General features: G+C 34.6%; 1 protein-coding gene across 13 annotated transcripts in view; it reads right to left on the reverse strand.

The window, feature by feature from the left end:
* The window catches only part of IKZF2 (IKAROS family zinc finger 2), a 156,827-nt gene that overhangs the window by 40,791 nt on the left and 97,556 nt on the right, over window positions 1-18,480 (reverse strand). For all 13 annotated transcript variants that reach the window (XM_030916600.1, XM_030916604.1, XM_030916599.1 and 10 more), the window contains one exon: window positions 11,816-11,983. In XM_030916600.1, coding sequence (XP_030772460.1) covers window positions 11,816-11,983 — 168 coding nt within the window. The remainder of the gene's footprint in view (window positions 1-11,815; window positions 11,984-18,480) is intronic.

Raw genomic sequence — 18,480 nt, forward strand, 5'->3', positions numbered from 1 at the left:
CAAAGCATACAGTGAAGCAACAAGGGCATCAGTATCAGGATTTGATGGATGAAATCAGCACAGCACAGTTATGCAAATCATGTGTGCAACTGACACTGCTTGTGTAATTATCAGTATAATCCACCTCTATCAACCACCTCCAGGAAGGAAAGGAGGGGCTGAGGGTGGGGAAAGTTCACACTTGGGAGATCACCCAGAAAGTGGGCCAGGTGCCAGGTCTACAATCAGTTTAAAACAGTTCCTTCTCATGAGAAGCCTGCAGGACAAATTATACTACATTTAATGTACCATCACTATTATGAATGAGCTGCACTGGATTCAATTTCTAAACCAGCATAATTTAATTCAATGTGTCTACCTTTTGTTGTTTTTTAAGGATAACCTTGGAAAATCCGGTTTAAAAAAAAAAAAAAAAAAAGTCATGGTGGTCCGGTTTTTTTTTTTTTTTTGAGAGACAGAAGAATCTCACTCTGTCACCCAGGCTGGAGTGCAGTGGCACGATCTCTGCTCACTGCAACCTCCGCCTCCTGGGTTCACGCCATTCTCCTGCCTCAGCCTCCCTTAGCTGGGACTGCAGGTGCCCGCCACCATGCCTGGCTAATTTTTTGTATTTTCAGTAGAGACAGGGTTTCACCATGTTAGTCATGATGGTCTCGATCTCCTGACCTCATGATCCGCCCGTCTCAGCCTCCCAAAGTGCTGAGACTACAGGCATGAGCCATCGCGTCTGGCTGGTCTGATTTTAAAATAATGTAAACATGAAAACAACTAATTATCATAATCTTCTGGCCAAGTACCTAATTTTCAGAAATTTTTTGTCCTCAATCATTCCACACAACTATCAGTAATATTAATATCCAAAGGTTTATAACTTGCAGCAATCCCATCTTATACAAAACATTTTGCATGATACATACACTGAAGAAAGTTATTTATGTACTTTTTTTCTGGTAGTCATTACAAAAAAAAGTGAAGTAATGTGGAAGCAAATGGTTGAAGGATTGGGGGAAAAGACTTATAAGAAAGACAAGAAAGAGCAGACCACAAAACTCAAAAGAAGAAGGGAAGATAATTTAAATAAAACAAAATAGAAACTGGTGTATTATAAAAGAGAGTAAGTGATGACAAATGCTACAGTACATTAGAAAATACTTTAGCTTATGAAATCACTGATCAGTTGTCAAATTAAAGAAATGATGTGATCGTGATAATAAATTCCTTAGTAAGAGAGGACAATATGTTTGAGGGTATACTACTCTTGTGACAAATCAAGAGACTATTTCTATGAGATTTAAAACTAGAGTAACTAACATTACATTGTTTCTTTAAACAATATGGCAAAGATGAGCTCCATCTTAATCCAAGCCACATGGCAATTTTTTATTTTATTTTTAAGAAACTTGAAGATGTAAAAAAGACTATCTTGTCTTACCAGTTTCTCTGAGGGCATGTAGCATGTACCTTAAAAATGCATGTTAGTTTGAAATTCTATTAAAAATAAATGTGCAAATATATTTAAATGCAAGGTGAGTCATAATACTTTACAGTAATTTTCTCATAATAGGTAAAGGCATAACTGAACAAAATATAAACTAGGCTATTTAACCGGAATTTTTAAAAGCCAGTATTAGGAGCTAATATAAGCATTCAACATTTCTGAGCTATTTTTGTGGACAAAATATAGTCCTTGGAATTACAGGGACTTGAAAAGTAAAGATAGTCCTTACATAGATATATCTATATATAGACATACACACACACACACACACACACACACACACACACACACACACAGACACACAAAATGTTTTTTAGTTTGGAAGAAGTTGTTGTTTTAACAGATGGGGATTTATATGGTACATCTGGTCCAGTTCCTTTTTATGGAACAGAATAGCTTTAAACTGACAATTAGACATAAACAACAAACTTCATAAGCTGAAAACTGTCAAACACTGAATAGATCACAAAGTAGTGTTGTGAAAAATCAACATTCCTAAAGTGTTTGGAAATAAAAGAGATCTATGTTCAGAATAGTTTAGGCATTATCAACCTTAAGTCAAAAGAACTTTGACATTGTAAGGTTCCTCAAATCTCTCTTACTCCAAAGTTATGTGACACAGATAACTAATTTTACAAAGTAGTCATTTTTAAGTGATATACACAAATACATAATTATATCATATACTAAATTCTGGTTCAATTGAAAGCTAAGGTTTTACTTAGAATTTAAGAGCATTATTGAAAATACGAAATAATTATTTTCTTAAAATGAGGATGAACAAAAATACTAGAAAACAATTCCTTTACTTATTTGCTTACTTAAGGACATTTTACTTATAAATCTTTGAAAAATAACTTAGTTTTAGAACTAACAAGTATCTTAAATATATGGTACTCAACAAATACTTGGCTTTTTTAGAATATAAGAGACAACGAATAAATGTCCTTGGAAAATTAGGATTTTTAATTTTCAAATGTATTTGGACGACTCCATTTTTGAGCAATAAATAATTTTTCATAGTACTCTGAACCAGTATAATTCTATTGCCAAAACTGAATTTTTCATCTGGTATAAAAATATTTTGAGACTCTATGAGACAAATTCTGTTTTTTTAACTTTTATTTTAAGTTCAGGGGTACATGTGCAGGTTTGTTATATAGGTAAACTCGTGTCATGGGTTTTTTTTGTATAGACTATTTCCTCATCCAGGTATTAAGCATAGTACTCATTAGTTATTTTTTCCTGATTCTCTCCTTCCTCCCACCTTCCACTCTCCAGTAGGCCCCAGTATGTGTTCTTCCCCTCTGTGGAGACACATTCTTACTCATCGTTTTTCTCTTTATAATTTACAAAAAGAAATGTATAATACATATATGTTTCTCATATATTAACATTATACACTCTTCTGTTTTAAACCTTTAATTTGGGTACAGCATAAGAGTATATACAAAATATACCTGAAATGCTAATGAGAAAAAATATGTAATTCTATTTCCTCCTAGATTTTTTAAAATAACAAGTATGCCAAATACTATTTTGACTAATAGGGGTCCACAGCTTAATTTAAACACTATTTCCCTCAGAGTATTAGGTATAATAAATTAAAAGGTATAATATATATAATGTACAAACCACAGTAATCAAATTTATAAGAAAGAACTATACTCACCTACAAAACTGAAAAATCTGAGACAAAACTAATAAAAATCATTTTTTAGCAGAAGCATTGATTCATCATTAAAAAGTCACTTAAATACTATGTTATAAGTTTACATAAAGCAAAGTAGATTATTTGTATGGTAAATCTCAAGATTACTGAATAGCAAGAGTTTCAAGTATAGACTAGTACCTTTTATTTTCCTATAACTTTATGTAATGTATCTCTGGGACATGTTTTTAAAAGTGCAGCTCACTTTCTCAGTGGGCTAAAAACTTGACTGTAATCTTTCTTTTTTTTTTTTTTTTTTTGAGACAGAGTCTCGCTCTGTCGCCCAGGCTGGAGTGCAGTGGGGTGATCTCGGCTCACTGTAACCTCTGCCTCCTGGGTTCAAGCAAATTCTCCTGCCCCAGCCTCCTGAGTAGCTGGGACTACAGGTGTGTGCTATCAAGCCTGGCTAATTTTTTGTATTTTTAGTAGACACACGGTTTCACTATGTTAGCCAGGATGGTCTCGATCTCCTGACCTCATGATCCACCTGCCTCAGCCTCCCAAAGTGTTAGGATTACAAGTGTGAGCCACAACTTGACTGTAATCTTTAGCTGATCTTTGTTCATAATACATTTTAATTATTTATTTGTCTCCCCTTTCCCTCTTCTCCTTCCCCTTCTTAAAATGTCATTTAAATTTCACATAAAAAAAGTTATTTTTTTTTCTTTCTTAGACACTTCAAGGCTATCAGATGTAGGATATCAGACAGTAGTAGACAAAAAATATTGGCCCTGTGAAGATTCAATATAAACCTTAAGATGTTAATTCGGTTTCATGCAAACTTATTTTAAAATAAACTAGGGCAAAATACTAAAAGAAAGAAGTAGTAATTTGGAGGGAGTGGAGACTACTCTTTAAGGTGTGGTAGTAGTGACTGATTAGCAAAGTCCAGGGAGAAAAGATAATACATTGTAGTTTGCATCATATAATAGCAGCACCAGGAGATTTAAAGAGCAAATTGAGTGACTTGACAAAGCCCCATAGCTAATTTGCAGCAAGCTACCCTAAAACCCACATGTCTTGATCTCCTGACTTCTAGGCAGTACATTTTTTTTTTTCAATCATTAGGAGTTACTTCAGTAGAGTTAAAGCTTTATAGAATAAACATATGAGCTGTGTCATTTATCACTTAGCAGGGTGGTGATGAGCACAAATTGTGGAGTTTGCTGCCTTGGTTTAAATCCAGGGTCTGCCTGTGTGACTTCTTTTCTGCCTCAGTCTCTTCACCTGTACAACAGGAATAACCAAAGCGAGAGGTTCTTATAATGAAACTGCCTCTCCATTCTCTTTGTAAAACATACTAATGGATAACCAAAAACATTGAATTCTTGGAGCTCATAGGTTCTTCTTTGGTATATCCGAGTATACTCCTAGCAGTTGAGCTGTATGTATGATCACTAAGAGTCAGGTATGACTGTAGCAGAACCTATATATGCCAGTTTACCTGCTATAATTATTTCCAATGAAATAATTACAAAAAGAACCCTGTTTCTATGAAACCAAATTATACCACTTTGAAAAGATTCAATAAAGATGAGCTGATAAAAATATTTCTAAAGAAATGAATGTGAGCAAAAATAATCATAAAAATTAGTGAAAAAATCTTTAAAAATGAATAGAAGTCTGATTGCTTCACAGGATCTTTAAGTTCTTAAAGAAACTGAAAATGTAACTAAAGATGATGTGTTATGGGTATGGTTTAAGCCAGAAAAATTACATGTTATTCAACAACCAAATTTCTCACTGAAAGAAAACAGCTTGGACTTAAATAAAAAGATAAACAATAAAATATATATTACATTTATAGTTTTTAAAGTAAAAACTTTTCAAAAATGCATTTTCCATGTTACTAGACTTATTGCTATTAATCTACAAACAATCTCTTTTTGCTTATGTTGGATAAAAAGGTTTTTTATTAAAGAAACCATGGAAAATGCTTAATATAGTGTCTACTGTATAGGGAAAGCTCAAGAAATTCCAGATAAATAACCTAACTACCAGGCCTATGCAATAAAAACCAAGACACTACTTGGTGTCCTCTAGAGGACAAGTAGTGTTCCTAAGCAGAAAAATACCACCTTGTACAGGGATCATGCAGGGCACACATACACCCCTAGTATTTACTTAATACATGTGTCATATTCCAGATATTTTTCAAAGTATTTTTCATTTTTTTTAAACTGTAACATTTATCACAGTAACGTATTCATGCACACCAATGCTGGGCTTGTTACCAACCTACTAAGTGAAAACCAAGATGAGAAATTTTTAAGTCTACAATATACGAAGCAGAAATGTGGTATTAATATCCAAAATGATAAATAACAATACAATAAAACAATGGACAGTTTTTACCTGGAGGAAAAAGGGAGGCAAATACTTTCTACCAATAATAATATTCAAAAAAAAGAGATTAAACTTAAAATCTTTATATTCCCCTTAATACTTTATACCAGCAGTTCCCAACCTTTTCGGCACCAGGGACCAGGTTCATGGAACACAAACGACGGGTGGTGGGGGAATGATTTCAGGATGAAACTATTCCACTTCAGATCATCAGGCATTAGATTCTCATAAGGAGCACACAAAGTAGGTCCCTCGCATGCGCAATTCACAATAGGTGTGTGCCTATGAGAATCTAATGCTGCCACTGATCTGACAGGAGGAGGAGCTCAGGCAGTAATGCTTGCTCACCTGCTGCACACCTCCTGCTGTGCGGCTCAATTTGTAAGAGACCACCCACTGACTGGTACTAGTCTGCAGCCAGGAGGTTGGGGACCCCTGCTCTATACTAGTAATTTTAAGCACTAGTTCTTAAATTTTAGTTAATCTGTGGCACATTCTCTGTTTGGCTGCCATAGCCATTTTCCACATTTCTTTGCTCTGCTCCTGCAAAAGCTAATTTTTACTGGCTTTAATCAATAGGCTCCCTTGTCCTCTGGCTTCTGGTTAAGTTTAGTCAATGTGAGGCACCAGTAAGAGACTGGAGGGTGGAAAGAGTGAGGTCAGGGTATTTATTTCCCAAGTCACAGGTTAGCAAAGGCTACATTCTTCTACTGAAGGTCAGTGCTCAAGACCCTATCCTATTTCTCTTAATTCCAGTGACCTCTAGATCCCCTTTCCCTTTCAGGCTAGAGCTAGTAATGGCTTCCTACTATTGTAGACCCAACCATCTTTTGTAGACTACCCTTATTCCTAACCATTCTTTTGTGAATATTTGTCTTTCATGCATGTCCCCAAATTTTCCCCATTTGTGTGTCTTACTCTTTTCTTGTCAGGATCCTGACTGATAAGAGTTATTGGTATCAGGAATGGCCCAAAGCTCCAGTCAAAATGGAATTCAGGGATAGCAGGATAGCCTCCTTACCAGGGAGTTAAGGGGACAGTAGTGATCCAAGGCATGTGCTGGCAAGATGATTATTCAAATTGTCACTGGTGGTAGCAGGTAAGGATGTATGATGCAGGGTAAGGCTTTGGGAGCTGTGGCATTATTTGCTAAAGCAGCGATGGCAGTGTGTAAAGGTTATAGCATGGTATGGCTGATGGCCCTAAGGAGCACACAAAGGTAAAAGACAAACTGCATGCCTTGAATACTCAAGTCAGAATACAGACAAAATACCAGAAAGTTTATATCAGTTTTAAAAGGGTACCTTATCCACTTAAGCCTCAGGGCAAATAAGGCTGAAGACCAACTCCAGAATCTGATTTGACAGGTTATAGAATTGCAATGCTAAATACAATGGACAATACTAAGACCACTAGTTTTTGGTAGTGGGGCAATGATGAGAAAGAGAAACATGGGATGGTAGTATCTTCTCCCTTCCCCCCAACAACTTCATTGAGGTATAATTAACATACATAAAACTGTCATAAAAAACAAGAAGAATAAAAAATATTATTTCAACATGTAGCACTAGCCATATTTAGGTGCTTAATAACCACATGAGGCTAGTGGCTACCATATTGGACAGCATAGCCCTACAACTATCACCTCTTCCAAGACAGCAAACTAAAAGAAATAATAATTCTATGGGTGAATAACAGACATTAGTGAAACCATCAGAAAACTGAAAGATGTTAGGGGTGATAATTCATACTATACACCCATTTAAACTGTTTATTAGGCTAATGCACGGCATTGATGCAGACTTAATCATTTCATAATACTAACTCTAGATGCAGTTTTAGCTACACAATCTTTACTGGAGCATATTAATATAGCCCCTGACACTAGGTATGAAGCAATGGACTTGATTTCTGGTTAAGGTAATTTGTATAACAAAGATAATCAGAAGCAGTTTTTTCCCTTCACACTGCAGGAGCAACATACATTTACTATCTTACCTTAAGGCTAAGTCAACTGTACTCTCTTTGTCATAACACAGTCTGAAGAAATCTTGTTCATCTTGACATCCCACAAAACATCAAGCTGGAATATTATATTCATGACATTACATTGATCAAACTTGGGAGAAGGATATAGTAAATATTTGAGATGCCTCAGTAAGAGGTATATGCTATAGAACAGGAGATAAACTCCAAGAAAGTTCAGGGACTTTCCGCACTGGTAAAATTTTACGGGCCAGTGATCTGGGCATGCTGAAATAGATCCTCCATCATAAGTGAGAAATTGCTGCACCCTGCACCTTCCTTCGTGAAAACGAAGCACAAAATATGGTGGCCTCTCTAGATTTTAGAAGCAACATAGACCATATTTGGGTATACTTCTGTGGTGCATGTACTAGGTAATCCACAGGCTGTCCATTTTGAGAGCAGTCTGGGGCAAGAAAAGGATCCACATCATACTCCTGCCATGATGAAAGCTCCCTGTACGTTTGACTCTAAGATTCAGCAGATGCAATGATTTTTGGAAATGTCTATGGCAAATGGAGATGCTGTATGACATCTCTGTCAATGGAAGCCTCAGTGTGTAGATCCCTCATGGTTTTATAGTAAAGACATGCAGTCTTCTAACAATAACTAACCTCCATTTGAAAAGCCACTCCTTACTTGCAAATGAACTTTGGTTAAGATTGTGTACCAGGCAATAGGACTCACAATTACAATGTGGCCCAAACCGTGCATCATGAACTAGGTGTTATCTAATTCAACATATCAAAAATGTATACAACAGCATTTCATTGGTATATTTTCCTTCCCTGCAGCCTTCTTACACTGGTTGAGGAAGCCCAAGTATACTGTATGAACAAGTAGCTCAGAGGTCTCTAATACCTGCTACTACTATTTCTCAATCTTTTTGCTTCAATCCATCTGTATGGCCTCTTGGGGTATTCTCAGTGACCAGCTGATGAGGATGAAACAGTGCAGATCTGGTTTGTAAATAGACTGCCTAGTATTCAATACCAGCTGTGACTACAGTGTTTACAGGTCCACTTAAGGGAGATGGGCCTGAAATACAGTGGCTATCCCTCCAGCAGCCAGAATTTCATTCAGCTAGTACATTTAACTGTACTTTGCATGGAAGAAGAGATAGTTGAGGTAATGATATATGGAATGGCCATACGGTCAAGGATTTCAAAGAACAAAATTGGATGACTGGTGACAGAAGGTCTAGGGGAGAGTTATGAGGATGTATCTTTCAGAATTGGCAAAAAATATGATGATATGGTATTCTATGTAAATTCTCTCTAGAGGGCATTCACTGTAGAGAAGGCCCTTAGTAATCTGGACAAGGTAAGCTCATGAATGTCAGGCTCTTTACCAGGCTTACCTGGTACTTGCTCAGTGGGCCAATGTACACAGAGATAATGGGAGTAGGGATACAGAAACTATGAACAGATTCAATTACATAGACTTCCTTCTTCTTCATGACTGATTTAACTACCACCACTGCTGAGTTCACAATTTTCCAATGCTGAGACCCTGATATGGCGCCATTCCTGAGGGAGAGCAACCAAGCAAGTAGTGGCAGGCAGGTTAAATCTGACTCTTTCAACATGGAGGAAGCAGAAATTTATCCTACTGGGATGTGCCTTCCCTTTCTCTTCAATATTTTTGGAAGCTCCCTCAAGTATGGATTTAACAGAATGCCTTACCAATTACCTTGGTATTCCTGGTATTCCTTGCAACACTGCCTTCAACCAGGAAACTCCTTTTTATGGCAAGACAAATACAATTAGCTCAAATCTATAGAATGCATGGGTCATACCCCATGTATCACCCTCCAGAATCAGCTGGCTAAATGGAATGGTGAAATGGCCTACCAAAGGAGTGGTTCATGTATGGTTGCCAGCTGGGAGGAGTTTGGGTGTGTGTGTTCTACAGGATATGATATACGGCCAACGTCATCTCCTCCATAGCCAGAAGGCATGAGTCTGAGAACAAAGAAGTTAAGGTAGAGGTGGCCACTCTAATAACATCAAATAACCCATTTAAAGGCTTTTTACTCTGTGTTCTGAAACCTTCTGACTGGTGGTTTTGGAGACCTCAGTTCCCAAAAGAAGAATGTTTTCTCCAGGTTTCAGAGATCTGGTCCTGTTGTATTGGAAGCTGAGAATACTCACTAGCTATTTTGGGCATGTCAAGCTGCTAAACAAACAGGGACTGGCTTACAATTTTTCCAGACTACCAGAATGATTTGGAGTTGTTGCTATACATTGAGGATAAGAACTACGCTTGGAACTCAGGGGATTTACTGGGGCATATCTTTTGAAATACTTATCTAATAATTTTGGTTATTGAAAAACTGTAGCAATAAAAGAAAGACAGGACCACCAAAGACTCAGAACCTATAAAATTTGAGTCACCTATTAGATAAAGAACCTTATTTAGCCGATGTGCTAAAGAGAGTAAGAGTAAGAGGAAGATGTATTTGAATGGAAGAAGAAAACTATAATGATCAATTTTGAGCTTTCTGGCAAATTAGAGAAGCAAAACCTATAGCAACTCTGTTTTATATTCCATCTATTATGAAGAATATTAGGGATGACTAGTATTTTAGATTCCAGCTGAAAGCATGATTGAATTGGTATCAGCTCTTGGTGATGCAGTAGCTGGATGCCCCCTCTCCAACAGTGACTACATTAAACTCTCTTGAATTACCCAATTTGAATATATCTATTTATATATCTGCAAAAATCATAACTTGGTATACTAAAATTGCAAAATGAGCATGATGGCATATAAGGACCATGTCTTTATTTATGAAGACAGATTACATAATATGCACACACAAAACCATGATATTAAAAACAACACAATTTCAACAAAAATAAGATGGATGTGTACAGTTATTTATTACATGAAGTCGAGGCAAAAATATATGTTCATGAAGATCTATTCATTATATAATCTTTGGACAACTCAGTAATAATTTAACTCTGGCTAGAGTACATGACAAGTTAAAGGAAATGCCTGTCATGTCCTAAAAATACTTTCCAATAAAACTTTTCATAATAAAACACTCCTTTAAGATATAGTTTTGATAGCATAATTTTAAAATAAGACATAAAATGTTGTAGTTGGAAATAAGTGAATTCCTTTAACTCAAGGAGGAAAGAAAAATATATACTTAAAATATTTTGTTTTCATGTTTGCATTAATTTAATTTTTGTAACTGCCCCAAATTTAAGAGTTAATGTTTAAAATAGTTTTACACAATTCACATTCATGTTTAAAAACTCAGTACAGCCTTAAGGATGAAAAGGAAAAATGTAATACGAGAGATAATACAATAAGCATTATCTCACAACCTCAGCACTCTCCAATACAATTTGTCAATGTAGATTAAAATATCACTTCCATCATATCTTCATATTAAAATTAAAATTTAGTATGTCATTATGAACAGAAGAAACAAATAAAACTGGCTTGAGAGTATTCTGTATTAATTTTCCATGTTTAACTTCTTAGTTATGAAAATTTATGCTAAAAGTCAAATGAGATTCATTTGGATTTCTGATCATTCTTTCTCTTTTATGCGTTATATTCTGGCATTTCTTGAAAACATTAAATTTATTTCAGATTTTTTTCTTTTATTCCCAAGAACTTGTCATATTCTAGATTTTTTTAATGATTTATGAAACACAGCAAAGTTTCAGAGTACCCAACGACTATAGTTTGAGAGCTAAAGATACAAAGAGAGTTAAAATTAGAATATAAAATACTCCAACGGCCAATTTTCTGAGGATATTTTCAAGTTCAAAAGAAACCATTTTATTTTCCACAGAGATCCCAGCCTGAGCACTGTATCAGTCAAAAAAAAAAAATCAGTTTTCAGTTCCTCTATATAGTAACTCAAAACATAACTGATATTATAATGGATCTTCACTTATGCTGGATTAACCATAATGACTGCATTCTTAAAATTTTAAAATCATAGAAAATATATAACAGCTGCTTTCTTATTCTAATATATTGAAGTAAGATACTCTCCAGTTGACAGTGCTCCTTTTTGCCAAGCCTGAAAGTCTAAAGATGAAAGACCCATGCATCCTGATAGATTTATCAATTATCTAATGTATACCAATAATAATATTGTCTTGGTCATCACTAACTACATACCAAAGCCATGTTACTATCATCCAATAGTACTCTTCTAAATTTTCCTGTTTTACTTTTCTTCTCAAGGAGTTGCTGACACTTACCAGAATGGGTCCTGAGGTGTCCTGTGAGGGCGTCCCTTCTTCTACAGGCGTAGCTACAGAAAGGACATTTGAACGGCTTCTCTCCAGAGTGTAACTTTATGTGTCTCAGAAGGTTGCCCTTCTGAGTAAAAGAAGCTCCACACTGGTTACAGTGGAAGGGGCGTTCACCTGCAGTAAGGAGAAAAAATGGGAAGGTTCAACTAGGGTATGTGCAAGTAACTAATTTGCCATCCACTGTTAACCAAAGCCAGTTCTCTATGCTAAAAATGTTCATCTCCCTCATAAGTTTTTTAAACATTTATCTTCGTAGAATTTGCTTTGCTAATACAGTTACCAAAGTCTCAAGTTTCACATCAAATGATCTTTTCCCTTCTATGTATAAATGTGACAGAAGTCCTATCATTGACTCATAAGAATAACAATAATAGCATTTACCATTGGTTGGACAACGAGGTGCTGTCACTTTACTGCCTTACACACAATTGTACGCTTTCCATAGAATATTTCAATCCTTTCTTACAATGACAATAATTAGGTAGTATTAATTTTAATTAACAAATGAAGAAATTAAAGTTCATAGATCAAAGTATTTTATTACACAGAACTAGAAAGTAGTCAAGGTGAGAAATGAACCTGGTCTGTTTGGCTACAAAATCTTGTTCTCTTTATTTTACCATGCTATCTCTTTAAAATTGGCAGAAAAATTGAACTGAAGGAGACCTTCAGTCTAACTCCCTCATTTAGCTGATGCGGAAAGGGGCAACTAAAAGGTACAGCAAATGAACCCGCTTACAAAGCTCATTAGCACAAAGAAATCAAGTTTCTTGATTCTCCTGGTCACTAATAGTAAAAACTTTAGCAAAATTTCCAAATAAAATTATTCATCCAGACATTTCCTATATACCTGTTTTGTGAAAATTATTGTTTGAAAGGAATCTTTTCTCCCTGTTTTTCTATTACCGATATTGCTATAAAGTTTTTAAGCCTCAATTCTAAGTTTGGTCTGTTGCCATCAACTGACTCACCAATGTCATCAAATATAAAAACATGTAGGCAATGAAGCAGTACAACTGGCAAGTAGGATCAAATTGATAGCATTATCAAACCATAAAGAAAATGCTATTATTTTAAATTCACCTACCTCTAAATATATACACAAAATAAAATATAAATTCAAATATAAGTAAATAGTAAAAATGTATCATACTAAAGCTCTAAGTTTAGAATAAAAAGAACATTACAAAACAATTCCCTTTTGGTTGAACTGGACCATTTCTGTACCTGAGGCTAGATGATGATTGTAATTTTAATAGTTTTTCAAAAAGCTTACATTGAAATGTCATGTTTCCTATATCTTTAACTGAAACACACATAATAATAGTGAATAATAAAAACTCAAGATTTTTTGGCCCTTTGACGTAATGCAAACTCAATGATTTCTTTAATAAATTAAAGAAAGCTAAGAGGTATAAAGAAGACAAACTATGGTCACTTTCTGGCAGCAGCTACCGCAAATTCTGTCATATAGATTTGTTATAAAACCTAGATAAATTTAAAAATTGATCAGGTATATCTCAAATTCTGTAGTACTTAGTGTTTTGGGAACTTAATGAGGTACATACCAAAAAGATATAATCTGTGTCTGTGGTGGGGGTTAAGGTTTTTTCTTTTCTTTTTTTTTTTTTTTTTTTTTGCAGTTGAAAAATTTAATAGTAAATAAGGCTTAAATATACAGTGATAAGTGATAAGGTATAAATATATGAGAACCTATAACAGAGATTTGGATAGGGTGGGGAAAAGGGAAGCAGGAAAATAATCCAAAATCTTTAATCTTTGAAGAATTGAAAGCCACCAAACTGTTTTTTTTTTTTTTTTTTTATTATACTTTAAGTTCTAGGGTACATGTGCATAACGTGCAGGTTTGTTACATATGTATACTTATGCCATGTTGGTGTGCTGCACCCATCAACTCGTCAGCACCCATCAAGGTTTTTTCTTAAGAAATCTGGAGCTCTTACGAGCTACATGTACAAGAGTTCCTATATTGATAAAATTGGATTGAAAAAAATTATCTATAATGTTAAAGTTCCCTTAAGTGGTATCTTCTTTAGTTTGATTAACCTGGTAAGATCTATATCTCCTCATATAAAGTCTTCCAACATAAGGTTTTAAAATAAATCAAATTTTGGCAGATCTTTTTTATTTTACACATAATATACAACTTAATTATTCGATTCTCTTTCCTAATGGAATCACAGGCTGCATCTTTTTAAATCAAGAATTTTCCACTCCCTACCCCTGCCACAGAATTACATAGTATTAAAAGGAAAGACGGAGGCACTTCTTTCACAAATTAAATTTTTAAAGAAAAAGGAAAATAGCAAATATATATTATACTTTTCACTCCAAATATTTGATTTTACTTTTAAAATCTGTCTATGTAAGGTTTCCCAAGCAAGTTACAAATTCGTTCACAATAACTTTACAAAAGGGCTAAATTACTAAGTGTGGTGAACAATTTGAAATCATGTCTACTTTTAGATAATACTCCTGGTTGGTCGCAGTGGCTCACGCCTGTAATCCCAGGACTTTGGGAGGCCAAGGCAGGGGGATCAAGAGGTCAGGAGTTCGAGACCAGACTGACCAACATAATGAAACCCCGTCTCTACTAAAAATACAAAAATTAGCCAGGCGTGGTGGCGGGCGCCTATAGTCCCAGCTACTCGGGAGGCTGAGGCAGTAGAATTGTGTGAACCCGGGAGGCGGAGGCTGCAGTGAGCGAAGTTGCACCACTGCACTCTAGCCTGGGCGACAGAGCGAGACTCCATCTCAACAACAACAACAAAACAAAACAAACAAACAAAAAGAGATAATACTCCTATAGCATGCTGACTCAGATTTCCTTTAAACCTCCTACAATGTTTGGGTTGAAATATTTCAAAATCCCTAATTTAGAGTAGTTCATTATTCAAAAATAATGCTAGTCTAAAAATGAAACAATAATATCTTTTTTAAAAGGAATTTTAACATTCAACTAATTGAGTTTTATGAGATTAATGACAGGGTAATTTAGCTTTTACATTTACAAAATACTACCGATATCTTCAAATCTTTTTAATAAGAAAGTACTTCTGAATTTATATGATCATCCCCAAATGGGGTAGAAGAAACAAAAGGTGGTCTAGGTATATCTGGAAATATTGTCCGGTTGCTCAGTGTGGAGGTCATACTGTGGAAGACTTTGGTAAGTTCCCATGGACATGGGAAGTAAAGAAGAACAAGGCATGATGAAAATAACTAGTTTTCTTCCTTTTTCTGGTAAGAGAAAAGGGGCATTGAAAATAATACATTTTAATTTCAATAAGTTAGGCTTTGGGAGATATTTATTTGAATTATAAGTCTTGATAGATGCTTTTTACATTTGGATACTAATTTTATGGCTTTCCTCATTTTATTTGCCTAACTCCTATTGATGTCTTGATTGTATGAAAAGATAATTATCATTTCTAGAGTCCAATTGTTTTACTGTGCTCCAAACTAAAGTTAGTTGGAATCATAATGAAATCCTCAATGACAATACTGTTAGAAACAAGGATTAAAACAGAGGGGAATTTATGAGATTTCTAAAAGTATACATAGTTATATTCCAGGAATAATCCAAATATAGAAGTAATATCCGTATCTGTCTAATAACAAATAAAAAGTGAATTGACTCAATTTTTGATAGTTATTTCTATAAAACATTAGCAGCCCTTTTTTTCGATGTCGTGGGGTATTTCCTGGCCTAGGCATTACAGAGATAAATGTAAAATTATCTGATAATTAAGTAAAAGGTTCAGTTAACTATCTTTTCTCTATGCAAATAGTACATATGCAAAAACTCCATACTGTCTATGTCACTTTAAAACAACATATCTCAATTATTTCTTGTAAATAATTTGTTCTTTAAATGGACTGCATCAATGGGCCCTTTCTGAGTCAGTTTAGAGATTGTCTGAAAAAAATATTAACCATGTTCTTCATATGTATATCAAAGCAAATTTTAAGAAAACCTTACAAATTTACTAACTATATTAATGGAGCAATCCAAGCTGAAAACATTAAGTAGTTTGTTATAACCGTAATGACTAATCTTTCCCCTGGTAGGCACAAAAATCTAGACTAATAAAACTGGATCCAGGAAAACAATTAAGATATGGTCATGTGTCCTTCATGTCCATATCTGAATCTGTTGTTTTGTTTTTATTTTTAAATTCAATATGCCAATCTACTGGTCCATTTTTATTTATTGACTGGGTGAGATTATATATTATTTTTGTTATGGAATATCTTATATTTCGATATTTTATGTACCTTCATAAACACCTATTTCTAGATCTGTGTTTAAATATTCAATTAAAATGCAAATATACATGCATCAATTTGCTTTGGTGAATCAAAGACAGGGGGTGCTCCTATGTTGGGTGGAACAACCACCTACAAATATGCAGAATCCCAAGCATCTGTTGAGTGCCTCTGAGCAAAAGGATGGCTGCACAAAACTGCAATGTACAGAATATGGTGCTGAAAACTGAGTTACAAAGATGGGAGTAGATTAAGGAGAGGTAAAATTAAGGAAATTCTACATTTATAATGTCCAATCTATATGTGTTCATGCATGAATTGATTCAGTATCCCTATTTTTTTTACTCTTCTTTCTGTATTCCCCGTGAAGAGTGCCTGGACTATCCGATGACAATATTACCTGATTACTTACTAAAGTAGCAACATCAAATAAATAAAATGAAGTCATTAATAAGACACTGCAATTGGTACTTTAGTAGAGTATGACAGAGAAAGAAGAAGAGCGGATTCAATCTGATGCTCCGTGATGTTGTAATGAAGTGGGTGGTTCTGCATCATTTTTCACCATCAATTTTATATTAGAGGCCAGGTGCGGTGGCTCACACCTGTAATCCCAGCACTTTGGGAGGTCAAGGTGGGTGGATCACCTGAGGTCAGGAGTTCGAGACCAGCTCGATCAACATGGTGAAACCCCGTCTCTACTAAAAATACAAAAATTAGCTGGGCACAGTGGTGGGCACCTGTAATCCCAGCTACTTGGGAAGCTGAGGTAGGAGGATCGCTTGAACACGGGGTGTGGAGATTGCAGTGATCTGAGATCGCAGTGATCTGAGATCGTACTACTGCACTCCAGCCTGGGCGACAGAGCAAGACTCCATCTCAAAAAATAAAAAATTAAAAATTACATTAGATATTCTATGAACTAAAAACACTAAAAAATATGTTTCTCAAAGGCATTATAAGGTTTTAAGACAGTGCCTTTAATATTAGAGATAAACAACTGGTAAGAGTGGGAAGTTCTAAAATGCAGGCTAGTTCACGGTATTAAGGAGAAAACATTTGGCTAATGACTAGATTCTGACTACATTTTTCTCAATCTAGTTTAAATTAAAGAAATGTAAATAGACTTTCTAGTCTTAAAATGATACTAAACTGGTGTTGAAAATGGAAGGACACAATCAGATGTATAAACTGGATCATCAGAAATATGTTTAAGTGTTTGTTTAAAGATATCATATCCACAATTTCAAAGTTGACAAAGCATGACAGATATCACATTTTCTCCGTAAATGGCTATTAACTTTAAGAAAAATCTAGATCCGAAGAAAGTGTAATAATTTGCACAATACTCCAATAAACACTGATTGACAAAAAAGATAGTGTTGCAAGTGTACTTTAACATACTCCTTGCTGTTATTAGCTGAGTGAGTCTCGTATTCCTAGGATTTGTGGAAATCTGTATAACTGTTTATAAACTTTATTATGCCAATCAGATTATTTTCAAAAATAAAATAATTCAACTCTACCACTCGAGTAAATATCAAAAGGACAGTAGAGTAGGTATATAATTATTCTTGTATTTACAAATTAACAATCTTCATGAATATTATTGTATCACATTGAATCACTGATTAACCTAAATTTTCTAAAAACTGTACTCTGGTTCTCTGACTTTTCTTAATTCAGAACATAAAAGATTAATTAAAAATCTTCTAAATATTGTTTTTAGTTTATTTTTTAGCTTAAAATTTAACATTGCGTGCAATTCAACTGAAAAACCATTAGACTGACTGTTTTGTTTGTATTTTACTAGATAGGAGAAGTTACACATTTGAATGAGTATTATCTTCCTTAATATAATCACTCTTACATAATGAATATATTATAACTTTGTGAAACTTGTTTTTAGAAGTGTCGTTAGAATTAGCTCATGAGCATAGATGAAAAGTAGATTATTTTATAGGCTTTTCCCTTTTCTTTTTATCAAGTAGATACCAAGCTTGATCTTTCAGCCTTTTCTAAGATACTTTTAAAAATTAAAGAAAAAAAATACACTAGTAATATAAATATCTTTAAAAGATGGTGCTGTTTAAAAAGGAGATAAAGAAACCGAAAAGCAAAATGTAATTGACTATATGATTGGAATAAGTAAATATGTTCTAAAGCTGATGATTTTGATTATGATAACACTGATTTTAATGTATAACTTCTCACTGTAATGTTTAAAATATCAGTCTTAGTTTACAGTTATACCTTATAATAAATTATTGGTATACTGACATACCAAGCAATAGTGTGTCTGAACAAAACCAGTATGGGCA

This window comes from Rhinopithecus roxellana, chromosome 14 (genome assembly GCF_007565055.1).
Source record: "Rhinopithecus roxellana isolate Shanxi Qingling chromosome 14, ASM756505v1, whole genome shotgun sequence".
NCBI lineage: Eukaryota > Metazoa > Chordata > Mammalia > Primates > Cercopithecidae > Rhinopithecus > Rhinopithecus roxellana.